The sequence below is a fragment of the Drosophila ananassae genome, chromosome XL, assembly GCF_017639315.1.
Source record: "Drosophila ananassae strain 14024-0371.13 chromosome XL, ASM1763931v2, whole genome shotgun sequence".
In the NCBI taxonomy this organism is placed as follows: domain Eukaryota; kingdom Metazoa; phylum Arthropoda; class Insecta; order Diptera; family Drosophilidae; genus Drosophila; species Drosophila ananassae.
Genome location: NC_057931.1, coordinates 7193062 through 7219757, shown reverse-complemented (window position 1 = coordinate 7219757; position 26696 = coordinate 7193062). Strand labels below are relative to the sequence as shown.

Sequence of the window (26696 nt, the reverse complement as noted above, 5' to 3'; positions counted from 1 at the left end):
ATCCTTCTGCACTCTGCTGCAAGTGAGCACTGAGAGAAATAGATGGGTAGTTTTTTAAGGGTTTGTTTTTAGAGATTTTTGACTTTGGGAAGTGGTAGGCTTACATGTTTTTCTGAAAAGAGATAAAGAGGGAAGAGGGTTTTTGATCCTAAAATAGTTTCAAGGTAAAGGAATAGGTATAATAAGAGGTATAATAGGTATAATATAATAATAGTTATACTAATAGGTCTAAAAATTATATTAAGATAGTACCAGGTATTACAAGTGAGGTTGGTATAGTACCGTATATCATATAGCCTTTTTCTAAAAAGAGTTCAGAGTTGAGAGAAGAGCTTAGAGATAGAATATAAGTACTGGGTATCATACAGTCTTCCTCCTTCAAGCTTCTCACATTGCAGACTCTTCTTCTCCCTATTTTCTATTAAGGAAGTATAACAACACCCGGTACTTTTGAGAGGAACACCTCGTTCCTAAACCGAGAAGAGGTAAGAAGTATCTCAAGAATGACTAAGACTGTGAGAAGGGGTACTAGATATATTCTAATTAAAGAGGTTCTATATCTATATCTTCTATATCTTATACATCTTATGTGTCTTCTATATACCCCTTCTGGCTCCCCTTTTCTCTCAGTGCCCTGATTCGGTTGCGATTATTGGCAATTTACAAGCCAGCCGTCCTGCTCTGGCACTCGCTCGCTCGCCACTCGGCTAATTAAATATCTATGAATGGCGGAGCTGCCACAGCCACAGCTACTGTTAGTGCGTGTATCCAAGTATCTGTGTATCTAAGTATCTAAGTATCTGTTGGATTACGCAGCCAGCCAGCCTGCCAGCTAGTCTGCCTGCCTCCTCGTTTGTATTTTAATTTAGAATCTTGGAATTGCAACAGGAAATTGCTTTAATTTCCATCGAGTGTTGGAGTGTTTTGAGGATTTTGGTTATTTGAGGATATCTTCTTGATGCTCTTGTTGTTATTGTTGTTGTTTTTGGCCAAAAAAAAAAAAGAAAACCGAATTGGTTGTGTCTTTCCGTTTGAATCGCTTTCTTGTGGCATTCTGGGTGGACTATTTGCCCCCAAATCGAAACTTTCCTCCAACTCTTGTGGAGTGAGAGGTTCTGTGACTCTTGAAGGCTTTTCATTAATTTATGCCGCGCGGTGTGGCAGCTCTTGGAGGCACAACCGAAGCGACAAGCCGCAACAAACAGGCCGCAAACTACAGATTTTTGTGTGCAGTTTTTGGCAATTGTGACGGGTAGCTCTCAAGGGGGTTCCACCATTCACAAAATAAAAGAAAGTAAAAGGGGCGGCACTAGAGAGGCTCTAGTCTTTGATCTTTCTTCTGAAGGAAGGAAGAAAGTGAAGCACGAACCCCTCAAGTACCGCCCTCGGAGGAGGCATCAACTGATTGGTCAGCTGGGGGCCACCGGGGCGGAGCAAGTGGAGTGCGAAACCCGAAAAGAGGCGGCCAAATGGAGCGAAAATGGCCAAAGTTTTCAATGGTTCTGGGGAGAAGGTTTATGCGGGAAGGGAAATCGGGAATTCAAAGAGGTTACAAGGGGAGAAAAAGGTGTTCAAGAGTCAGGAGAGTCAGAAGACTCCGAAACCTAAGAGATTGAAGATTAAAAAGCTAAGGACTTCTGTCTTAAATCGCTATATCTCTTACGCATAAACATCTACATAGATACATAGATACTTTTACAAAGATACACTACAAAGGGAAATAAAGGTATCTAAGAATCAGGAGACCCAGAACCCCATAGATTCAGGCTCAAAAAGATTAAAAAGACAAAGGACTTGTGTCTTAAATCATTACATCTCCTCCGTATAAACATCTAATAGATACAGCTACAGAGATACAGATACACAGATACATTTTTATGGCCGAGGCGTGAACGGCTCCCCTGGGAATGGGCTGGCTGCGTTCCAATGGCTACACTTCGATTTCCCAGATTTGACAATCCGCAAAGTGCTATCTAGAGTGTTTGTATCTGTATCTTGTATGTGTATCTGTATCTGTGAGTGGGTGGGTATCTGGCCAGGCATTTCATTTCATTTGAATTTAGAGCCTCGAAAGTGTGACCCAACTTCTGGGGCGATTTATGCGAAATAATTTATCAAAGGGCCGGCAGTGTGGCCAGGGCAGTGGCATGTCAGTGCCAGTGTGGCATTACTAATTGCTGATTACGAGCGGAAGTCGACGAAATATTTCATGCTCGCATTTCTTGGCGGCTATTTCGAGGGGCACAGCTACCCCTCCTCCTGCTCCTCTTTCTCTCGTGGCAAGTATCTAAAATTAAAAACAAAACGTATCTGGCGGATGCATCTTCATCTTCATCTTCATCTGCATGTGGCGTGTGGCTGGTTTTCATCAATGGACTTGGAATATCTCATACTGGGAGAGCTCAGCGCCCTGGCCGTGTGCCAATTACTGTCCGGGCCTCTTGGGCCTCCTGGGCCTCCCCTTCAGTGGTGAGATCTTGGGGCCAACTGCGCGAGTGTCCTCCATTCATGGGCTGGCAAGTGCATTGCCCGGCACCTGCTTCCTCTGCTTCTCTGCCCCAAAAGTCAGTTAGAATCTGTCGCTTTTGTTTTGTTTATCATTCTGCCCTCTTTATGGCCCCTCTTCTTTCAGATTCTTCTGCTCTTCCCCCACCGCCCAGTCTTCTGGAGAACTGCGATAATTATTATGGCGCTCTTGACGCCTTTATTGAGTGGAAAACGCTTCGCAGGCGGCGGTTGTCGATGGATATGCCGAGATACAGATACAAGATACAGAGATACAAAGATACTAAGATACTGCTACAAAGATCTCATTTTAAATGCAAAACGATCGAGGGCGATTAGGAGTTTGGGGCTGGTGTAGTCTTCCCCCTTCCCAGAGCCATGTGTGTGGCAAGCTCGTTAAACTGTCCGGCCACTGAGGCGGAACATTTCTGGGATTAGAGAAGAGACAAGAGACCCAGGAGACCCTACCTAGGCTACGACTTCCAATTCAACCAATTTCTGTGCCCGCTGAAGCGACAAATAAAAGTTACAGCCTTTTTACCGATTCGGGTCGCTGCAGTGGGAGAAACCCAAACTTTATGGCGACCGTGACACAGAGCTTTGCTTATCAGACTCTTATGGTTTTCTCGCAGTGTAGACCTCCACCCACATGCCAGAAAACAAGAAAAAAAAGGGTTCCAGCGATCATCATCACTCGGGGCTTGGTCTCTTTCTTCAGTTTTCTGCTTTTTTTTTTTTTTGGGTGCCTCGTGTGGGCAGAAGAGGGTCTGGGACTGAGCTCTTCTCTTAACAAGCTGTCACTCAGTCAGCCCTTTGACGGGCTGTTTTCAGCGCTACACTGGAGTGGGATGTATCTTTTTTGTTTCAAAAAAGGGGGGAGTGGGGGAAGCTATGGAGGAAGTGGAAATTAGCTCGAAATCGATGGGAATCATTGATGGATGCCTCGAGTTGGACCATCGACTGGAAATGGCACAAGATGGCATTGTCTGTGAGGTTCACATGGTTATAGGGCTTTGATGGGTGGGTTGGGTCTTGAGAAGTACCAGGTAATTGTCTGGGAAGTATCTCCACCCATAGGTATTCCTCCAATCCACAAAAAAAGTATCTGAATCTGAATCTGAAACTGAAACTGAATCTGAGTTTGAAACTGAACAACATTTTTCACTTATCCCTCTCCCATCCACCGCTCTGTTTTCTTAACTTTGTTTTCTTTATTTTCTGTTTTCATGCACTCCTCCCCCCCTCAGATACTTTTGTATCTGTGAGCTGCTTTTTTACGAGCCTGTATCCGCGAGATAATAATCAAAGACACGACAGATTCGGGGCCAGAGAGCTCTTCCATTTTCCGATTGGAGTTTCGGTTTCGGTTCATAGGCCGGCTGTAATTCCCCAGAAGTGCCTCCAACACACACACTCACACACACACAGAGACATGTATCTATGTATCTGTATCTTAGTGCGTGTGTGCAGAAGATATTAGCATTCTGTGCGTTAATGCTTTCATCTTACAGATACATTCTGGCCTGGCCTGGCCTGGCTTTTTGCCTGCGAGTTTATTTCATTTTCAGTTTCATTAAATAACAAATTGCTCTTTTGTTGTGTGGGGAGTGTGTGTGTGTATCTTTGTATCTTTGTATCTCAGAGCTTAACTTTTTTATGATGTCTATGGCAGCTTATGTGTGTGCACTTTACTTTTTCTTTTTTCATAAAACATTGTTGTAATAAAAAAGAGGAAAAAATGAAATGAAAAGAAAAGAAAAGCTCTACTTCTCAAGAAGGTTGAGACTCGGGTTCGAAACTGTTCTGACTTCTATTTATTTATTTTTGTAACCTCCAGGGCACTGAACTCCTTTCTTTCAAGACTTTAATCCCAAGGCCCTGGAGAAGTCCTGGCTCCTCCCATCCTCCTCCCTCGTAATGACGTAGGTGTGAAAACTCTTTCTCCAACATGATCGTCAAACATCGAGAAGAAAATAAAGAATGAAATGCAAGAACATACCACACAGCCCATAAATCTAAAAGCAATAAAACTCTCAAGACAAATAAATGCCAGCCGGCTTCCCTCCCCGCTGCAATTGTTGCAACATCTTTCGTGGCACGCAAAATATTTAAACAAAAACAGAGCCGCCAGAAAGGGGGAAGAACGCGTGCGTGCGGTTTCCAGATCTCTACCAGAATGTATATGCATATGCATATATCCCCACGATCCGCCAGGAGACCAGACCTTGAACACACACGCACACACACTTATGACAGGGGCGTTAATTTATGTGAGACCGCCTCCGAGCGAGGGGGACTTTCAAGGGCAGGGGGCAGCGATCATGTGCGTCATTTCCATTGAGGATCGCCCCCGAACCGGGGACTCCTTTCAGGTCTCCTCCAAATAACTCTTAATGGGCCACAAAAAAATTATCAACTGGGGCGGGAGTTTGCTTTTTTTTTTAGTTATATGGTGGAGTTTGTAAAAGGATAGGCGGGTTCTTGGAGCCATAGACCTCTAGGTTCTATCCATAACTCAGTTAGTGCTAGGGGTTCTGATCTGAAAATTGGTATGCGCTTCTATTTTTGTCCTAAAAAGTGTATGGAGAAGAAATGAAAGTGATCGGGTGGCTATATCCTATAGAGATCCCCTATAACTAATCATAACTCTGTTAGTTCTGAAGGTATTCTGCTGAAACTTGGGATACAGCTTTTTAATCATTTTCAGAAGTATATGAAGAAGGAACAAACACGATCGGGTAGCTATATCCCAAACAACTCCCCTACAACTAATCCCAACTCATGATAAGAGCCTCCCTCTCATTGATCTCTTCTCGAGGAAAGATCAAACCATGTCCCAAAAGTGATCATCTTTAGCAGCAACTGAAGAATCTTGAATCGGAAGAAGATGTCCCTTGGCACTTTTGGCATTTCTGAACTCAGATCGTTTCAAGTGCTTTGCTTTTTTTTGTTACTTTTGGGATTCAAATGAGGAGAACCGGAGGGACTGATCCCAATTCCATAAACCATAAAGCAGGCGATCGTGACAAGAGCTTTCCCTGGCCAGCGAAGAAAGAAAAGCGAAGACTCTTCTCGGAAGAATGTGAAGAAAATGTGGGAAGAGTCTGGCTGGCCCGGACCGGACCAGCTGCCATGATGGCTCATGATCTGTTTGACACTCGCCACCACTCGATGGCTTTTGGCCAATTAGCTTTGGCCCCAAAATCGAAGTGGCCATAGGGTCTTCATACCCCCCCTCCTCTCAGCCGTGTCCCCCTTTTTTGTGGCACCTCCCCCCGCTTTCCACACCCGACTGACTGCCTTAATTATTGTGGAACTTGTAGCTCATAGCCCGTGTGTGTGTTTTGTTTGGTTTGCTTTTCTTTTTGGTTGTTTATCTCACAAACATAAAACAGAGAATGAAAAACCAAATAAACGCTAATTGGAAAAGCATATTTTATATAGACTGAGTCCCCTCAGAGGCCCGCTTGCCTCATGCCACTTCTTTGTGGCACGCACTTCCCACTCGTAAAAACTGGAAACATTTTTGGATTTTGGATTTTGGATTCTGGAGCGATCATAAAAATGTTGTTGGGCAACCCTTTGCCATCCCAGCCCGTCTGGGGGGAGCTCTGGAATGGTTAATGGGCGTGGGGCGTGGGGGACTCTCGACTGCGAATGGATGTCATCCGAAATGCCGTGTTGGCCATCATGATTATTTTTGACATTTGTGGCAAATGTTTGAAACCGACAAAACTTTTCTCCCCCCATCTCCCATCTCTATTAATAGTCTAGAGGGGGACTTCGAAAGCAACGCCATTTAATTGTTTTATGTTCAATGTTCGTAAGGAAATAAAATCAATTTTAATTGCACGCGGTTGGAGAGGATGGAGGCGGGTTTCTGGGGTGGAGTACATGATATGTCCTCTCCATAACTCTGAAAGTGCTGAAGGTTCTGAGCTGAGACTTGGGATACAGCTTTATAATTTCCATAAAAACTATATAGAGAAGAAAGAAAAGAGAGCGGGTGGCTATATCCTTTAGAGATCTATTATAACTAACCAGATCTCATGATAACTCTGCTGTTTTTGGAGGTACAAGCCTGAAACTTCTCAAGAGTCTGTCATTTTTGTTCATCTCTGTATAGACAGTGTTATAATAAACAGGATTTTGGAGTCATGAACATGATATGTCCTATCCATAACTCTCTTAATCTTGTAGCTATTGATCTGAAACTTGGTATGCAGCTCTCTAATTAATATATAAATTATACCAACAAGAAACAAACACAATCGGTTAGCTTTATCTCCTGAAACCCCCATAGTTCCTCAAGAAATAAAATCAATTTTAATTACACTTAGTCGTTGACATTTCAACTCAAGTCGAAAAAAAGAGGAAGGAGGGAATGGAGGCAGGTTTCGTGGTTTTCTGATTCTTTTTTATTTTATTTGTATTTTTTTTTTTTTTTTTGGGATTTTTGTGACGAAAACCAGTTCTGGCCAATCCACACACAATCCCCAATGCTCAATGGTCCGTTTCGCTGCAAGTCCGAGTCGCAGTCGGCAGTCTTGGCTTAAAGTCCCAGTTCCAGCCTCGCTTTTGGTCTGTTTTTTTTTTTTTTTTTTAATATTTCTTGCATTTTTTTAAGGTTTTTTTTGCGGCAAGCATCCTAACGAAAACCTGGAAACTTGTCGTTGTTTTTTCGCTTTTTTCCCATTTTTTTGTTGCTTTTTTTTTCGACTCGGTTCGACAGCAACTTGCTGCGAACTCGTTTGGTAGCATTTTCGGGAAAGGGGCGGGCCAGCAGGAGGGGGCGTGGAGGCGGCGAGGGCGGTGGGGTAGGGGGGCGGTTGTACTAAAAAAATAAAAAATGAAAAAAAAATCTTTAAGGAGCAGTGCAGTACAAGGCAGTGCCGCTCCTCTCAAAAAAAGACACTAAAAGAAAAAGTTTGAGGAAAAAAAGAGCTAGAAATAAAAGGGAAACTTGGCTCTGAAACCCCCTAGAAAAATAGCTCATCGAAGCTCTTTCCCTAAACTCTTCCCCCAGTGTACAGTAAGACCCTCTTAGATGCAACACTCAGCCCCCTCTGTGGCTGCCCCTTTTTCGCGCTGCATTTTTCGCGTAGGCCGCTCGCGGAGTGCAGCGAACTTGGTAGCCGCCTCGGAGATTAATGCGCTGCCAGAGACTGGAAGCTCAGCTGGAAGATGGTTGGATTTCTGGATTGTTTCTGGAGAGGAGCAGAGGACCGGGCCGGAGGAGCTGTGTGATGTTTCGTGCCAGTGGCCACTAAATCTTGGGCTGCTTTTCGGACGAGGCCAGCAAGTAGATTTCGTATCGTATCGGGGCGATGCGTTTTGGGCCGGAAAACCAAAAAATAAAGCAACGATTTCCGAGAACTTAGGCGGATCAGTCATAGGAATGTTGGGGATTTTCCAGAAAAACATATATAGGAACATTTTTTGGAGATTATGTGGAGATAGCTGGGGCTTTGGGTATTTGTTTTCCGTGTTCTTTTTCATCCTATCGATAGTTATCGATTGGTTTTATTTGTTTTAAAGAGTGTTTGTAAGAGTTGTCATCGATAAATGATTTTATTCCAACAGTTTTTCATCATTTATTTCATAATTAATTCTATACAGGCTTTGGGAATCTGTTTTTCTGGTTCTTCCTCCACTTATCGATATTTATCGATAAAATATCACATCTGTAAAATTGATATCTGCCATCTGTCATCGGAAAACAGTTTAATTTCAATACTTTTTCGTACTTCTTTTCATAATTCATTCCATAGAGGCTTCGGGAATCTGTTTCTCTGCTTCTCTTTCAACTCATCGATATTTATCGATAGGTTTTATTGATCGGAAGCTGTTTCAGTGCCATCTGTCATCGGAAAACGATTAAATTTCAACACTTTTTCGTAATTTCCTCACAATTCATTCTGTTTTGTGTCCGACAGCCAGCAATTATTCGATTACAAGCTATTTTTTGATATCTTGGAGCGCTTTGTTTGCCTTTTAATGAACGTGAAATTATTTTGGCTTATGATTGGAAATATTTCATTAGCCCTCTATGGGGGTAGCTGGGAGATGGGAGCTGGGCAGATGGGAGCTGTCTGACGAAAGATGCGAATTGTAGTATTGTAGTTTTCGCTTCGCTGGCTGGAATGGAATCGAATGGTATGGAGTGGAATGTGCTAGTTCATTGCGTTGGTTGTGTTAATTAATGTGCCACGCCCACTGGCCATTGGTCTGGGGCTGAGAACGCCCACCGAAAATCAGGCAGCAGTTGTTCGATGTTTGATTAATGGGAGTTTTGGCTGAAAAACACACACACACCACACATATTGGCCATTGTATCTAAGTGTCTATGTATCTAAGTATTCATGTATCTGTGTATCTAAGTATCTATGTATCTGTGTATCTGTCTATCGAACTATTCATTGAGATGCAAATGCAGCAAGGAATTGACCATTTTGCGGTCGAGGCGCTTCGGTATCTGCAACTGTTTGGCACTTGAAGAAATTTTTATGTAATTTTGAGGTTATATTTCTGACTTTGGCGCTCTTTTTTACATCCAAGCTAGTCCTGTTCAGACTCAGATATGTATAAGAAGTCTTAGTGATGGACTTTTTAGAAGAATTTCTTAGTTTTTAGTATTTTTTTCCAGTCTTGTGCACTTGTTTCTGGCTCCGATTGTGAACTGCAGTTGCCGTTGCGGTTCATTTGAGGTGTCTGGCCATCCAGCCAGCCGTATAGCCTTATTTATTTCTGTTTCTGTTTCTGCCTCAGTCTTCAGACCCTTTTGATTGATTTTGATTTACTTCGTGCCTGGACCAGACCCCTCTACTCCGGCCTCCAGCCTGGTGTTATTCAATTTTTGTGCCATATCATAAATTTAATTTGAGATGAAAATCCCAAAGATATGCCACATTATCCCAGCTCGTGCTCCATTGTAACCCACAGATACGGTTCGATCTCTCTCCGGCCACAATAACGGATTACATTCGAAATTGTTTGGCATTGGCGCCCGTTTCCATCCATCTCCTCCAGTCCAGTTGAGTGTTTTTCCAATATTACACGATGACTTTGAATATTTTGTCTGCCGGCATCATGGGTGGGATTTTGTGATTAGAGACGAGAAGAGACGCTACAGAAACATACACACACTGGCTGGCTGGCTGGCTGGCTGGCTGGCTGGCAGGTCCAATCGGATAAAAAGAGTAGTTGAAGTTTAGGAGGGGAGATGGGAGGCACTGGCACTGGCACTGGTCGGACATGGGACTACAAACTGCCAGATACCGGAATGGAATCCACACTTATTCTGATTGTTTGTCCAGGCCAGGCCTTCTCTTTCTGCCCCAAAAACCAGTTTCCAGAGCAGCCAGAGCCAGCAATTGGCCAGAAATGGCTCAGGGATTAGGGATTTGTTTGGATTTTTTTTTTTAAGAAAACCATGGAAGGATTTGACTTCTCATAACTAGCACTTCTGATACCAAAATAATACCAAAAAAATACTAACAAAAAGGATAAAAAGTAAAGAAAGTAAAGCATAACGAAAAGTCACAAGGTTGTTGTCTCAAAACGCAACTTCCATTAACTTTTTAAACCTCTTTCCCCCAAATAGCTTCGATTTATCGATAACAAGCCATGAAGACTACGTAAAATAGATAAACTATCGATAACAAAACATAAAACTATAATATTTACAAAAAAACAAGAGATCCCCAAGCCAAGGAAGCGGAGAGGAGTTCGCCCGGAAAGGATTTCCATTCGATCGAAGGCTGACATATCCTGCTGCGGGTGGCGATATGCCACCAAGGCCCCCTCCGGGCCGTCCTGCCCCTGGCCGCGACCTCAACAGGGTGCAGTCAAAAAAATAAAAAATAATATATAATTACTGCCACTGCACTTGTCGATGAGTTATTGTGAACAATAGTAGTTGAGCGCGCCATTAAAAATATAAAATAAAATAATAATCCACTCGGAACTCGGAAATTAAAAACACAAAAGTGAAGAAGCCATCTAGCAGGTACAGTGAACACCCACACACAATGACTATGAAATCGATCAAGTACTCCGATTGTGATACCATCATGGATGGCTACAATCCGGTGCCGCCGCCCCTGCCCCGACGAGTGCCCCCCGTTCGCAACATCTACGCGGAGCCCTTTGCCCACGAGCCGAACCACTCCAGCAGGTAACTATCCCCCATATTATATAGTATATAGTATAGTATTACTTCTGCACCTGTAATACCTGTAATCGAGTCGAGTGGCCATCAAAGTGGCAGATCCAGACTCTCTCGCATTCATAATTAGCTCTTGACAGCCGGACAAGTGCGCACTTTTTGCCACAAATCGGGCGATTTAATTGCTGGCTTCGGGGATGAGCTGGCCAGTCAACAGATTAAAAACACATCGGGGGATAAAGTTGCCAGATAACAGGGAGAGTTGGAGTTTATAGTTGGATAAGATAAGATCTGGGGAGTCTTTGAGCAAATAGCCAACAAGATAGGTGGTTCTGGGAAGTACTTATACTTGGTACTGGCTCTATCTTTGGGTTTTCAAATAGGTTTTGTGGATAATGGGCTTAGAGTAACTAAAATTAATCTTTTGAATAAAGATATAGCTTAAGATATAGTTCTATTCCACTATTTCGATAGTATTCGATAGCATAGCCGGTACTTGGTCCATCTCTAGCATCCAACATGAGCTTATAAGTATTATATTGAATGTTATTATTATAAAGATTATTATAAGACATCAGTAGATTAACTGAAAACCTCGATATAGAGGCATAATCTGTTGAATAAGTAGGAGATAGTTGTATTCCACTGATTCGATAGTATTTATACCCGGTACTTCTCAAGGAGGTCCATCTCTGGGCTCTAAAATAAGTTAGGTTAGTTTGGATAGTAAAAAGGTAGTAGGGTAGGAAGCATAGGATAGAATTTAGGAAAGTAACTCCACCCGGTACTAACTATTCTTAGAGACTCACTAAGAGATTCCTTCAAATACCATCACTTTCCATCACAAGAGCACTTCAAATACCATCCACAAACAACATCTCCCAACTCCTATGATCCTATCAAGTATAATGCCAACAAATAGATCCCATATCTCCCATCTGGAGTGCGGAATACCAGCAGTAATTAAAAGCCAATGGCTTTTATGGGGAAACAACAATGCAGCGCCCTTTCATAAAGGTTTCATTTTACAAACGTCACCTTAAGGTGTTGCTTTGTTTCATTTTTTATGTTTTTTTTTATATTTTAACTCGGTTTGCAATCATCGGCAATTCAAACGCAAGAAACTGGAACACAATTGCAATAAACGCACGCCTCGATGAGTAGCTCCAGCTCTAGCTCCTGTCCCTGCTCCAGCTCCTGCTCCTGGTCCTGTTTTTTCGCTTTTTTGCATCCATCCTGCCACACATATGTGGCATACAGAGCTACACATTTTTGAAGCCAGCGGAGAAGCGGCGGGTGGGACGATAAAGAAATGTCCCATATAGAGGCGGCGTGAGTCGAGTGTACAATATGCATTTTCATATCTGAACAAATAGACAGGCGAGAGGTGCAGAGTTCCCTCCGAGATATATATTATATATATATATATATATATGCATGGATTGTGTACAAGTGCGGATATCTGTGTGGGGATGGTGCGGGGGGATATGGCCCACAACAATGCCCGAGGGGGCGTGGTGGAGAGCGGGTGGCAACTGGCTAACGAGAGCAGACAGATGGAAGAGCTTCGAGGACGAGGACGAGGACGAGGACCAGGAACAGGACGAGTGGGAGGACCAGTAAGAGGGGCAACAACGGCCAAGTGGTAACCAACAGTCAGCCAACTGATACAACAGTCCTAGTACACAGAGAGAAGTAAACTGGAGAGAAAAAAATTGGTGTTATTATAGTAAAATGATAAAGAATGTTGAAAGAATGATGTAGAATGATAGAGAATGATATAAAATGTGTAAAAATTTTATAGAATCATATAGGGCGATGTAGAATAATAGAGAATGATACTAGATTGAGTTAGAATGATAAAGAATGATGTAGAAATACATAAAATGATTCAGAGTGAGTTGGAATAGAATAGAATGATGAAGAATGATACATTGGATAATTAAGTATGATGAAGAATGATATAAAGTAACATAGAATTATATAAAACTTAATAAAGTTATAAAGAATGATATAAAACAGCAAAGAATGAGTCAGAATGATAAAGAATGATAGAAAATAATGTCTAGAATGATAAAGAATGATGAAAACTTAGTTAAAATGAGAAAAAATAATATAAAACGAGTTGGAATGATATAGAAAGCTAAAAAATGATAGAGATTGACATTGAATGATATATAATATTATATAATACCTCTAATATACCTTCATTATTTAACAATCCCTAGAATTTTAGTGCAAAATATCCGATAGAAACCCCTCGACACGAAACCCTTTTAGTCTTCAAGCTCGCACAAAAACCAAAATAAATATAAATAGTACATTATTTTTCTAGTGGCTGGGAAAAATACAAAAAAAAAAGAGTAAGAGTGGGAGTAGTGGGCAGTGTGGGCGTGGCATGAGGGAGTGGCATTTTCGGCGCAATATGTTTTGCCTGTCAGCTTCATGCATTTCATATCGAAAAGCATTCGTACTTTTACTTGAGTGAGTTTTATGAGCAGCGAGCCGAGCCGAGCCGAGCCGAGCCTGTGCGGGGGATACACATATGGATATGTGAGAGGATGCTCCACTGGCTACATTGTATTGCCCCTCAGCCTGGGCCCCAGTCCCTGCCTGGCCTGCTCCTGGCTCTAGAGTGGATGGGCCGATGGGCTGGGCAAGGACATCAGTGGCCCCGTTTATATGCATAGTTTTTGGTTGTGCGATTGCCGACTGCGAAGTGGGTTAGATTGTGTTCCGCTGGCTGTGCTCCGCTTTTATATTAAATGAAAATTCCAATTACTTTTTATGGGACTACCCCTTGAGCCCTGGAGCTGCAGCCAGCTTGAATTGTTAAGAGGGAGTGGTTTCTGGTCGGGATTATCAACTCATTTAAGCTTGAATGTCAAAGTCTAAACAAATCATGAGCTATCAGAAGTTACAATAAATATTTCTCTTCTATTTTCGCACTTTTTCAGGTAAGTCTCGGATGTCCTGGAAGGCAACTACTACTAAGGATATATATTTGGGAGAATTTAATAATTCAAGTAGCTGGTGGAGCAGATGGTGAACTGCCGTGCTGCCAGGCCTGCCGCCGGAGGAAGGCCTCTCTAATGACCTACTTGAAAACAAACAACAACAGTAACAGTAACTGGGGGGGGGGGGGGAAAAAAAGAAGGAAACCACCCACTAGGCGTATACGTAATTTGTGTACTCGTGTGGGTCAGGTAGCCCCAGAAACTTGTTTAGTTTTCGGTTTGGCTTAGTTGAGTTTCAGTTTTCAGTTTTCAGTTTGACTTGCAAGTTTTTGGCTTTTTTTGATCCACACTTCAAGTGCGGAGGAGTGAGGAGGGATCAAGGAGCAAGGACCAAAGACCAAGGACCTAACCAAGACCAAGAAAATATGGCAGAGTAACCTCTTGACCCAGTCCAATCGTATCCTGGCAAACATTCTCTGATGAGCTCTCCTCCGACAAACAAATATACACATTTCTATAAAAAAAAGGGGGAGAGAATTATGTGGAAATGGAGCTCCCTGGTTCCGATTCTGATCTGGACAGCGGGTGACATATATCTCATATACCAGGCAGGACCAGGGAGGACCAGGGAGGGCATTGTAGTTGATGGGTATTCTTATGAGACAACTCGATTTTGCTCGTTAGACAACATTTGTTTCGGACAGTTGGCAACTAATTTGTTTTGAAATGGATGTCCGGGATGTTCGTCCTTCTCCCCCGAAACCCACACACACACGAGGCCTCCAAGGGTCACAAAATTGAATAAGGACAAAGAAATAAGAAAAAAATACAGACACGAGCCGGCTCCACCTCCTCTCCGGCAAATATTTTGCCAGAATTTTGATGGATTCAGTTGTGTGTGGTCTGGCCCGGCAAGTAAATTGGGTTCTCTGACTTTATGGAGGAGGATGTGAGGTCCTTGGTGGGTCTACCCTCCAGCGAGTCTCTCTTCTTCCCACAAAATAATGAGCTACATGACCTGGCGGCGGTGGCCCCACTTCCCAAATCCCATCTAAGCCGCCAAGTGGGCAGTGATTCAGCCGTTTATTTTCATATTTTGTCAATTTTTATGGATTCGAAAAAAATGAGCCAGATCCGGAGCTGGAAGGTGGAGTCTGGGGAGCCCAAGGAAATCCAGCAGGCCTAGAGGTCCTCGTCCTTCTTCGGATCCTCTTCCTTTTCTTCAGAGTCCTCCGAGGACTCGGTCACCGCCATCGATAGTTCTGCGGCAGGCGGGGCTTCTATCGATAGGGTGGGCCTCTCAAACGATAGTTGTATCGGTATGACGGCAGATGCCGGCGTCTCATGCGATAGTTCTACCAGTTCAGGCACTTCTATCGATATCTCTATCGCTGCACTCTCCTCCACCGACTCTGGCGATTCTATCGATATTTCTTGCGACTCTGGCGATTCTATCGATATCCCTGCCAAGTCCACCAGGTCCAGGGCCAGGTTCTCCGGCTCTGTGGAGGGCGGGGCCACCTTCTCCCCCAGCAGGTCCCCCAGCAGCGACTTGGCATCCGGCTGGTAGTCGTCCCTCAGTACCAGCTCCTGCTCCACGATCTCCGCAGAGTCCTGATTCACTTCCTCGGAGTCGGTGGCGAAGAGCGGCGGCTCCTGCTCCAGCTGGGCGTCAATGAAGGTGAACAGGGTGGGCAGGGAGACCAGGACCTCGTCGAGATCCTCGCGAGGAGCTTCGGCGTTCGTGTAGGGACGCCGGTTCTCGAGAGTCTGTAGGGTGCTGGAGATGGCCGGGGAGTCCTCGTCCAGAGGAGTGACATCTTCGCGCTTCGACTCGATAGTTCCTGGAAGGGGAATAGGGTTTCATTATGGAGAGTGGACCATTGTGGACCTCCGCAAGGACACTTACGCGGCGACGACCTATTCTTCCCCTTGTGGTTCTTCTTCCGCAGCATCCTGCCCCTGGCACCGACGCCCTTGGCCCTCCGCTGCATGCTTCCGGTGCTACTGGCCCGGGGCCGGATGTTGATGGCCACCGTCTTGGCCTGGCCCGGCTCCACGGCGGCCGGCCCGGTACTGGAGGTCTTCTTCAGGATCGAGGGAATGGCCGGGACGTTGCTCGTCAGGATGGCCGTGGGCGTGGCTGGAGGATCCTCACCCTCAGCTGGATCGGCCACCACGGGACTGGGAGTGGGTTTGGGCACGTTCGGAGTGGGCGTACGGTTGGGCGCCGGACTGGGCGTGGGATGGGGCACCCCGGGCGTGGGCGGAGCAGGTGGCTCGGCCACCACCCCACCCGAGGCGGGCTTGGGCGCCACAGCCGGGCCGGGGGATGGCACCAGAGCGGCTGGACTGGCGCGACGTTTCGGGACACCTGGCTTGGAACTGCCACTGGTACTGGGCATCGCCGGGGGATTCAGGAGCGGAGCCACCGTCGTCTTCAGGCGCTGGTTCTCCTTGAGGAGGAGGGCCCGCAGACCCTTCATCTCCTCGGTGAGCTTCATCCGGCGCGCCTCCAGCTCCCGGAGCTTCCGCTGCTCGCCCTCCAGCGTGGCGAAGAGCCTGGCGAAGGCGGCGTTGTTCTGCTCCTGCTGCCGGGCCTGGCTGGCCAGTCGTGCGGCCTGATTCGCACCGGGTGCTGGTGGTGGCGGGGTGCTCCCTCCTGGTGTCGTCCTGGGACTCGTCGATCGCCGCGAGCTGGAGCTGCTGGGGCTCTGTTTCAGGCCCTTGGCCTTCTCGCCGGCGGGCTTCTGTTCGGCCATGGTGGGATTTCCTGGTCTATTGCTTAGTATGGGAGCAGGTCCTGAGCAGGAGGTTCTCGTCGGGAATCAGTGGATGTTCCTCTAGTGGGAAGCCTCGGTCGCTCGGTCCTCTCGGCTAACTATCATCTGGGATCTGGGTGGGTTTTTTTTCTGCACAATTTTGAGATTGATGTTCTGCCCGAATGCTGTGGTGGGTGTCGACTGAGAGAACTCGGATCCCCCGGATCTGACACTCGACGAGTGACAGCCAAAGCCTGCTCGGTCGTAGTTCCACTGGGATCTTCTACAAGGATTGGTTTGAAAGTCACTAACTCTGAGAAGAGGGATAAATATTTGTAGCGAAAGTACCAGTCTCATATTTTGGCAGCAAACTTCAAACTATTGTTGTGCGAAAGTCAATGAACTGGCAGGGAATCGCCTAATATTTCCACACTCCCGGGTGCTGCCCTCCTCTGCAGGACCTCTACAGTCCTACTAGTCCTTTCGTTATCCTCTTTTTTGTTTCACTATTTAGCTCCCTGCTCTGTGCTCCGAATGGCCAAGTATATTAAAAGTCTATTTCTTTTGGCAAGACAATAAAGTAGCGCGGGCGAAAGGATACCGAAAGGATACCCAATGAGAGTAGGGCGATAGTGAAGGACAACAGACTGGCAACAAAAGCACATGAAGATGAAGTAGGGAGCTCCAGGATTCAGGACTCCAGGACTCCGGACTCCGGCTATTGTTCTACTTCGCGAAATAGCGCACATAAAAAGCCAAAGAACGACGGCCATAAATGATAAAAAAAAAAGGAGAGAAGAAATGGAAAAGATGGGGAATGGCAAGTAGAAACTGAAACCCAAAGTGGGGATAAATGACAGGCAACTGGCAGCCAGACAGGGCCGAGGGCCGGGCGGAATAGAATGAGAATGCCGGGCCGACATCGACATTCGTCCAATTCAATGTCCCTTTCCCCCAGTCCTCTTGTCAGTTCCAGCGATGTCTGTGCCGGGCCGGGCCGGGCGAGGAAAAGGGTTAAAAATGTTTCGAATTGGCTCGACAGGACTGCGAAGACAACATATGCCAATAATTTACGCAATTTAGACAAAGCACAAGACATGCCTAGTCCCAGTCCCAGTCCCAGTCCCAGTCCCAGTCCCACTGCCACTTCCATTCCTATTCTTTTCTGGGAGATCCATCAAGGAAGCCCCCAGCCCCAGCCCCCAGAGACCATCCGAATCGAAGAAAAACAAACCGAAATGGCTGCTCAATTTCGGATCTTAAATGTTATTCAAATTGTGTCACATTTCTCAGTGTAATGGCTCGGAAGTACAAGAAGCCTGCCATCCTATAACCCCCATTTTATTTATCGACTTTTTAGCCCTTCCCTCTATCAGAGACCAGAGACCAGGGACCAGGGATGCCTTAGAAATGAGCGATGATGGGACCTTTTAAACGGGCCGCTAAGCTAATTAGCCGCAAGAACCAAACTACAAAAAGTTGGCCAGCGCCACTGACCCCCAAAGGTTGTCAAAGGGCTCTCGCTTGGTGATTGGTATTAAGTTCTGCGGAAATTGCGTCATTAACAGGCGCTTAGAGGGTATAAGTGCGGAGCCCTAGGGTGCTACACCACAGGGTCTATAAATAGGTGTTTTTTGGGAGGGGTTTGTAGGTCTCTATGGGGAAGACATCACTAATTACCTTTGAAGAGAGAGGTTTAGTATTTGTAGTTGTCTTAAGAAGGTTCTTCCTTCTCTTCTTTCTTAAAAGATCTACAAAAGTACCGGGTATCTTAGAATTCCATGTAATAAGATAGGATTGGAGATAAGTACTCTTTAAAGTCCAGTTTACTTTGAATTTTTCATCTCTTTTTGTTCCTAAGTGAGCTATAGAAGTACCGGGTATCATAGGATTCATAATATTATAGTTCTACAGGTTATAGAAGTACCAGGTATCGTATAATTCCATATATTATGAATTCTGATACTTTTTATTAAGTTTTTAGACACAAAAACCCTTCATTTGTCATGTCTTTTTATCTTAAAACGAGTTACAGCAGTACCGGGTATCATATTATTCATAATGTCATAGTTATATGAGTTAAAGGAGTACCGGGTATCGTATATCTACCTTATAGGCAAGTATGTGTGAATAGTTTCATAGTTAGACATACTTTAAAATGACTTTACATACAAAATTTCTTACAAAACTCTATAACCAAGCCATCCTACATCTATGAGACCTAAATTACGAGTACCAGGTACCATAAACCCACTATAAATCCCGCTGAAACTTATTCCTAGAGTGTACTATAGACTGATACTACAATCCATAGTCCTATTTGACCCACCACCAGTGTACTTATGAAGATTTCAGCCCGTCAGCTGGCCACTGGAAGGCATTAACCCAAAGACCTTTGATTAATGCGGGCTGAGAGAGAGAGTAACGAAGAAAACAACAACAAAACAGAAATGAAACAAAATGGCCAACAAAAGGAGGCAACAAAGTCCCGTAATGAGAGTAACCATTCGGAGATGATATGACATCTTGTTGTTCGGGAACTCTCGACCGAAGGAGCTCTTGTCCTCTTGAGACTCCTTTGGTCACCTCATCTGCCTGCGGGCAGGAGGTCCTTAAATCTTATCCACCCCCGACTACCAGACTACCAGACTACCCGGACTACACCCCGACTACCCCGGCTAATGATGTCCGATACCGTGTTCGAACCGATTTCCCCCTCGGGGCTAAGGCTGAGGATGAGTCTAAGGCCAGGTGGGCCAGCGACCAAGTTCGAGCAAATGGAAGAGAACATAAACTACACGGGATCTGAGGAACTAATTGGACGGCCAGAAGGTGAAGGTGAAAGTGGAGGTTGGACATCAACCCCCTCGGGGGAGCACTACACGGTAGGAGGAGCTCTAATTGGGCTTCGGTTTAGGCTTTTAATTGGGTTGGATGTTGGAAGTCGGATGTCCATGGAAATATTACATTTTTTGGGGGTCTAGTTTCAAGGACTCTGCAGCTAATCAGGTCTCTGCAAGAAGGTCCTTTTCTTCAACAGATTCAGTTTCAAAACGAGAGGTCGGGCAGCTCCTGTTTCTTCCCTTTTTTCTTCATTTGTTGTAACTTTTTTTGAAGAACTCCTTGTGGGTGTGTGGCAGGGAGGGAGTGTGTGTGGCAGGAGTGTGCCATGATGCTGCACAAAAAACTTCCGAAAACAATTCTGCAAACGCAAGCAGGAAAACATAAATCTGGCTAAAGCTAAAACGCAAACTTTTATTTAAAAAAAAAGGGGGGAAAAATGGCAAAAAAAAAAAGGGAAAAGAAATGCTGGAACTTTAGAGAGTGCGTGCAAGTGATAGCTGGAGGGGGGGAGGGGGAGGAAGTGCATCTGGGGGCTGGGGTTTCGAACTCGTGCCTCAAAAATTCCACCAGATTGAGTTGAAAAGATAATACATCTCGAGGTCTCGGCACTCTTCTGGCGATTCTTCCAGAGACTCTTCTTCTCCACCACGGCAGGGTTTATGTGTTTGTTATTTTTTTATTTTTTATTTTCTTGCTTTTTTTTGTGTGTTTTTTTGTTGTTTCCTTGAGCTTGAAATTTGCAACATGCCTTCGACATCTCTGGGGGATTTTTACGACCGACACAGACCAGACCGATGGCCAAAAAGTGACCACAAAACACAGGCACACAACAGGGCAGCCCAGGCCCAGGCCCAGGCGCCCAAAAGCCGCGACCACGTAGCCGCCCCCCACTCGGCCCCTCCTGATTTTTCCTGTTTGGGCTTTAAAGCCAGGAGCGGAGAAAAGGGGGGAGGGGAAAATGGGGAAAAAGGCAACAAGAAATGGCAGAAAATGGATTTGGACAGAAACAAACACTCTAAAAAAAAAAAGAATAAAAAAAGGAATAGGATTGGAGAGGGAAATAAAAAACAGATACAGGAGAGACTTGGACAGGGAGGGAGGGAGGAGAGTGCACGTGATGCGATTCCTCACTGGCTTAGAAGATACAACAGACACAGATACAAAGATACAGATAGAGATTGTAGATTCGAGAAGAAAACAGAAGAAACAGGCTCTGGCCAGCTGATTTGCCGCCAATTAGCAGCTAAGTGGATTTGTGGACCGAAAGCTTAGCCTCCGGGTGGTGCTGCTGCCCCTCGGCGGGTGGAGGGGTAGCTAGGTGGTTGGGTGGTTGGGTGGTTGGGTGGGTGGCTCAGGACGACTGTGTCTGTGACGGGGCTACGTGCCAGGTCGAAATGTGAAAAAGTTGCCAATATTTATATCGATAAACAAAGTAGGAATAAGCATCAGCGATTTCCCCAAAAAAAATACATAATATTACACTGAGAGAAAGTGTGGGGGGATAAAAGGGGATTACTTTTGGCTCAGCAATTATAGTTATAGACATTAAAGGTAGTACTTAAGATAAAAATCTAAGATAAAAAGAGGTTATAGAAGAGGGAATATTTTAATTTCTATTATTATTTTATATATAAGAGATTTTTAAGGGATCTACTTTATAAGGATGGTTCCAAAAATCTAAATAAAATCAAGATAACTTGGATATCTCTTTATAGAAGCCAACTACCAAGTTTTTATAGTAAAATTGTACTTTATAGTATAGTATAGTGAGTATATATAGTTGTAACTCAAGTACCGGGTATTGATAGTTTATAGTTCATATTTCTTCTTAAAGACAGAACTCCTACAATACCTCTACCCTCTGCCCTTCCTATAGATGCTAACCTACATACTCCCAAGTCCCCTGATCCACCTGATCCACTTTACTTTACTTTATTTATTTATTTCGAAAGTTTCGGAAGAAAGCAGAGACTATTTTTTCGCTGTGGATGTTGGAGGAGGTGGGAGGTTGGTGGGTTGGTGGGTGGGGCTTAGTCTGGAGCCACGTGTATGGGCCATGGACGTGCTAGCCCTAGCCCAGGAGAGGACGGGGGCGGTGACTTGCCCCATGTAGGGCCAAGGGGCAAGGGGCAACGGGCAACCTACTGGCGAACCACTACGTGCCCGGGCCCAGAACGAGACAAGTTAAATCGTCGCGTTATTGATGGCGAATGTACGTGATGGGCTCACATGCCACATCTCCTCGCACCACAATGAACTCGATGATTACGATTACGATTCCGATTACGATGATGGTGGTTGGTGGTTGGTGGTGCTAGTGGTGCTAGTGCTGCTGGAGCTGATCATCATCATTCCGGTAATGGCCATAATGAAGGCCGAAGGCAACTTTTCCGTCGACAACAGCTTTCAACAAGCACCGAGCCCACCTGTGTGCTTGCTTTTCCAAAAAAAAAAATAGAAAAAGAAAAGAAAACTTTTGTGATGTAGTCCCCCCCTTCAACCATCTCTAGAAGACCTATTCCATATCTTCCATGGTGGTTGATGAGCAGACCTCTTAGCCTAATGTGATTAAAGGGATTTGGCATCGGATGTGTGGGCCAGATTGGAAATTTTTGACCTGCTTTCCCCTCCCCAAAGGGGGGGAGGGCATTGGTTACATAAATAGGCCTCTGGGGGGTAGTCGCTTTAAAGCCAATACAGTCTCAGCCAATTGAAGTAATTATTTTTTACTGAAACTGCAAGAACTTAATTGAATTAATAGACACTCTGATGGGAAGTCAGAGAAGAAGAGAATTGGAATTTATTTTCTCATAATTCTTCGATTGGCGATGTCTTCAATCAGCGAAGGGGGTAATGCCTGGGCGATGACCACCCACCCGCATTTATTGATTGAAGCACCACCCCACCATCGAAGGAAAACTTAACCCTTTTGTGAAAAGGTCGCGGCTTTGGGACATCGTCGTTTATCATTAAATTGCAATTAAAATTGACAAGGAATGTGATTTATTCAAGTAACTCCCCCCCAAGAGGAGTGGGTGGCTCTGTTTGTCCTGTAATTAGTAGATTCCTAGAGGGTCCTAGGGTCCAAGGGGATTAAAGGTGCCTCGAAAGAAGCATAACATTTGAAACCTTTATGATTAGAAACAGAATGCGGGCTGTTTCTTCGATCGATTCAAGAATAAAAAGCCAATAAAACTGGAAAGTGGTGCTGGTGGTGGTGGAGAAAATAAATAAATGGAGGAAAGACGGCGGCAATCAAACAATCGGTAGGGATTTCCTCTTCATTCCCAATGTCCGATGCTCCTCCTTTATTATTCATTTATACGGCTGGCGGAAAATCCGCCAACAAAAGAGTCTTAAGGAAAAAAAGGAGGCGAGCTCTTAATAAGGATGTGAAAAATTTTCGGCATTGCTAATTGAGCGAGCACATAATTCCCAGTCTTCTGTTTAATTACACAAGACTGCGGAAAAAGATGAAATGACGAAGACCAGAGCCCAAGACCCTCAGTGCCAGAGGAACGGAACTGAAATTGTATTGAGAGAGAGAAGAAAGGGAAAATTTAATGAAATTTAAAAGCAGGAATCACTGACGTTATGACCCGCATGCACTTTGCATTTCGCTCGAAAGAGTCGTAAAAGTATCAGCGATTTGTGGAACTGCAATTGGCATTGGAAGCCAACACTGCCACTGGTGGCCACTGCCAGGCACGTTTTTTGCATTCGAATGCCTCGTACTTTGTGTGTGGGCCGATTGGCGAAGTTGGCGACCAAATGAATGGTTAAGCCATTCCGAATCGAGTGTAATTTGATGGCTTTTGGGATCGGAGGTTTCGGAGACTCGCTTACAACTCTAATTGAAAGAGCAAAGATTACAGTTTTTGAAGCACTTTATGGTGGAATTTGTATGGCAGCTATAGGATATGGTCAGCAGATCTGTGTCATTTTGACTTATATACTATATTTATCTTTAAAAAGAGTGCTGTCAAAGTTAGAACTCTCTACCTTCAAAACTGAGCGACTTAGAGGGCTTAAAAGCAATTTGGCGGACAAGCGGACACGCGGACAGAGAAAACAATGCGATTTCTTCACTTTTGAGCTTGCTTTCTGGTCGGGATATGCCAGAATATAGAAAGTATATCCATAAAACATACACTGTTGTCCAATAAAGGGTCAAAAAACTCTTAGAAACTTGCAATTCAGCGGACATGCGGACACGCGGACAAGTAGTAGAGGAACTGCTTGCCGGCTGACTTCCCTTTGACGCCTTTGTGAGCCCATTCGAAATTTGTTATCCAATTACGAGTAGTTCTCCCCTGAATTTTCGTACAAATACTTTTTGCTTTTTTGCCTTATTTCAGTGCGAACAAAAAACAGAGTCTCTATAGAGAGATGTGTGTGTGTGTGTGTATGTGGAATTTGGTGTCCTTTTTCGGGGTGTGTGCTGAAAGTTTTTTGCAGCTGCAGCGCCAAAGTAGATTAAAATCTAAACACACACAGACACTCATAAATTGCGCTCAAATAAACTGAATTAAAAGTGCAAAACAAGGCGAAGAGTGAGTTTTTTCTTTTTTTTTTCCCCAAAAAAAAATGTAGGGAAAACTTTTCAAAACATTCAAGTGTTAAGGCGCGTCCTGCCGGACACACCGCAGCAAGTCCTTCCCACTCCTTTCTGGACTGACTTCCAGGACTAACTTTTGACAAACAATTTTCATGAAAAGGACACGAAACATTAATTAATGATTTAGATGATGTTAAATTTTAATATTTATTTTGGAGAACATGTCCTTTTTTTTACTCTGTACCCTAGAATAGGGTTAACGGACAGACGGACAGACGGACTGGCGGACACACGGACAGATCCCGACAGCCGCCACACACGGAAGCCATAAAAACTTATGGCAAAATATATAAAAATTCACCCTTTTTATTGTGGCAAACAACGAGAACGAGAAATAAAATAAAATGCAAAGCGTTTTACCCTAAAAACATCCACACATCCCCACACAATCCGCACTCGAAGGGCGAACTAACTGAAGAGAACCGAAACTGACTGTCCTCGTCCGTCGTCCTCCATCCTCTTGGTCCTTGTTGTTGTCGTCGGCGTCGTCTGCTCAACCCTTTGGGCCAACTAAAATTAAATGCTGAGTTTAGCAAAGAACCAAAAATAACAAAAGGAAAAAAGAAAGGTCTGGGCGAAGGCAGAAATACTCTATTTTTTTTTAATAAATAATTTTTAATAGAATTTTGACTTTAAAATTGGATCTCCAAGACTTTCTTTGAAGTAAATATTTCTGATTAAAAATCTGTGTCTTCCAGTGACGAAACTACATGCGAAAAAAAAACATTTTATAGAGAAGGATATGCCATATATCTTGTTGAATATCTAAATAAATATCTTGTTAAAGCTTCAAAGAAGTATAAAATAATAAAAAGCGTTAACAAAGCGAAAATTTCAGTGACGAAATCACTTAGAAAAATGTTGGTTTAAAGTAGAAGGACATGATACAGCTTCAGAGCTTCAGAAAAGAATAGAATAGTTTCTTAAAGCCTTAAAGAAATATTCAAAAACCAAAAGAACATGAAAAGAGGTGCACTTTCAGTAACGAAATCACCTTCCACAACCATAAATGCTTGATAAAAGTTTAAGTGACGAAAGAAATGGAATTTTTCTTTAAAAAATGGGAAATTTAAAGGAATTCCTTCCAATCCATCTAAATAAAAACCTAAAACCCAGAATTTTGATACCCTTGATAGTATTTTCGAAGGGTATGAGGCAAGGCAAGAGCAGCAGCAGTGTGGCAGGAGCAATGTGGCATGCAATTGTTGTAAAACAAAGGCAATGAAGATTCGAAATGAATACAAACAGCCAAATGGGGCGCAAACAAAAACGAGGAAAAAATGCTGGTGGAAAAAAGGAAAATATAAAAATATAAATGTACATACATATATAAAAAAAAGGAGAAAGAAATGTAAAAAACAGCAGCAGTAACGACGACAGCCGGGGCAGTAAGAAACAACAGTATAGGAACAGGGAGCAGCAGGAGCAGCAGCAGGAGCTGGAGCAGGAGCAGGAGTAGGAGCTGCTGCCTCATAAGAATAATAATAATAATATAAAAGAATATATATCGGGATATGTGGAAACGGGCCGCGCATAAATAACGGAATTGCAGCGCACACAAAGTAGAACAGAAGGCCAGGAAGAGTGGGGGTTAAAAAGGCAGAGGGCAAGGGGCAAAAAAAGTGGAAAAAAAGTGAAATAAAAATATGGAAAAATGGGGAAAAGGGCCAGGAGCCAGCGGCCCGAGTGAGAGATGGAAAGATAAAGATACCCCTAACTATAAAGATACTTTTTGCTGAGAAACTAAAAAAAAAAGAGAGTTTTAAATCAAAAATAATAAAAAATAATTACTTTTTATATTCTAGAGTCTTGTCCTTCCAAAACTGTCTATATCCTTTGATTTTGGGTATAGTTTTCATAAAAAAGATAATAGCTATCAGACCTCCTCAGTACTGTTCCCTAATTAGGCCAGATAGAGTCCTCCTGCAGTTGTTGATCATTATTTTGACAGTCAAAAAAAAAATAGGGGGGGACCTCCTTCAGTTTTTATTATTCTCGAAACAACAGGTGCCTTTTGGGCAACGAACCCCTAGGAACCCCGGAAGAGACGACCCTACAGGGTTCGAGTCGTGACTCGTGCTGGTTTAATTTATTTTATTTTTTACTTTTTAGGGTAAAGGCATGAAGCCCCCTAGCAGTAGAGATACTCCCTTGGGGGAATAACTGCTGTTCAGTTACCGTTTCTTTCTTTTTTTGTTGACCCTTCTTCCGCCTGGAGGTCTGGAGTCTTCCGGCTGTTCTATGGCTCCCTCTCCCAGTCCACCAGTCTGCCAGTCTCAGCTGTTAACTGTTAACTAAGCCAAGGGTTAAACACGAGCTAAATGTTAGTACCGCTAAGCGGAGAGTCCGAGTGAGGGGTGCAATGGGTTAAAAGTGAAGCTTAGGGGTGAAAATGCAATTTTCTTCTTATGGGATAGCCTTGATTTCAGCTCTCCTTGCTGTTATCCTGTATCCAGAATCCCCTATCCCTGATCCCGACTAGGGCTGCTGAAATATTCATTTTGTGTTGCATTCCCGGCCAACTGCATTCGGCATTCAGCTTGAGAGATTTCGCACGTGTGCCTTTAACCAAGTGCCTTTAACCGCCCCTACTCCCAGCTCGCCAGCTGCTCCTGCCAGGGGCTAGGGGTTAAGGGTTAAGGGTTACACAACACACTGTGTTCGGGCGGGCAAACAAATTAGCAGAATCATTGTACAATCTGTAACTGTCAGACAGTGGTGTGAAAGCCATTTGTTAGCCGGCGAGGGAATTGCGGAATTAAATTTTAATATTTAACAGGAAAGGCGAAGAAAGTAGGGGAATTGGAGAGGAAAATATTTGTACTATAGAGTATTGCTAGAAA

The 26696-nt window shown here is 44.1% G+C and overlaps 2 protein-coding genes across 5 annotated transcripts in view; one reads left to right on the top strand and one right to left on the bottom strand.

Annotated features, from left to right (window-relative positions):
• Window positions 1-26696, top strand: part of LOC6502149 (teneurin-a) — a 210452-nt gene that overhangs the window by 93668 nt on the left and 90088 nt on the right. For 2 of the 4 annotated variants that reach the window (XM_001966084.4, XM_014904465.3), the window contains one exon: window positions 10109-10681. The exons of the other annotated variants lie outside the window; for them this stretch is intronic. In XM_001966084.4, the coding sequence (XP_001966120.2) occupies window positions 10536-10681 (146 nt within the window). In that variant the 5' untranslated portion in view covers window positions 10109-10535. The remainder of the gene's footprint in view (window positions 1-10108; window positions 10682-26696) is intronic. 4 annotated transcript variants of the gene reach the window in all.
• On the bottom strand, window positions 14694-16616 carry LOC6502265 (nascent polypeptide-associated complex subunit alpha, muscle-specific form). The gene is made up of 2 exons (XM_001966085.4): window positions 15539-16616; window positions 14694-15473 (listed from the first exon to the last, which is right to left on the bottom strand). The coding sequence occupies exons 1-2, from the start codon at window positions 16389-16391 to the stop codon at window positions 14812-14814; spliced, it is 1515 nt and encodes a 504-aa protein (XP_001966121.1). The 5' UTR covers window positions 16392-16616; the 3' UTR covers window positions 14694-14811.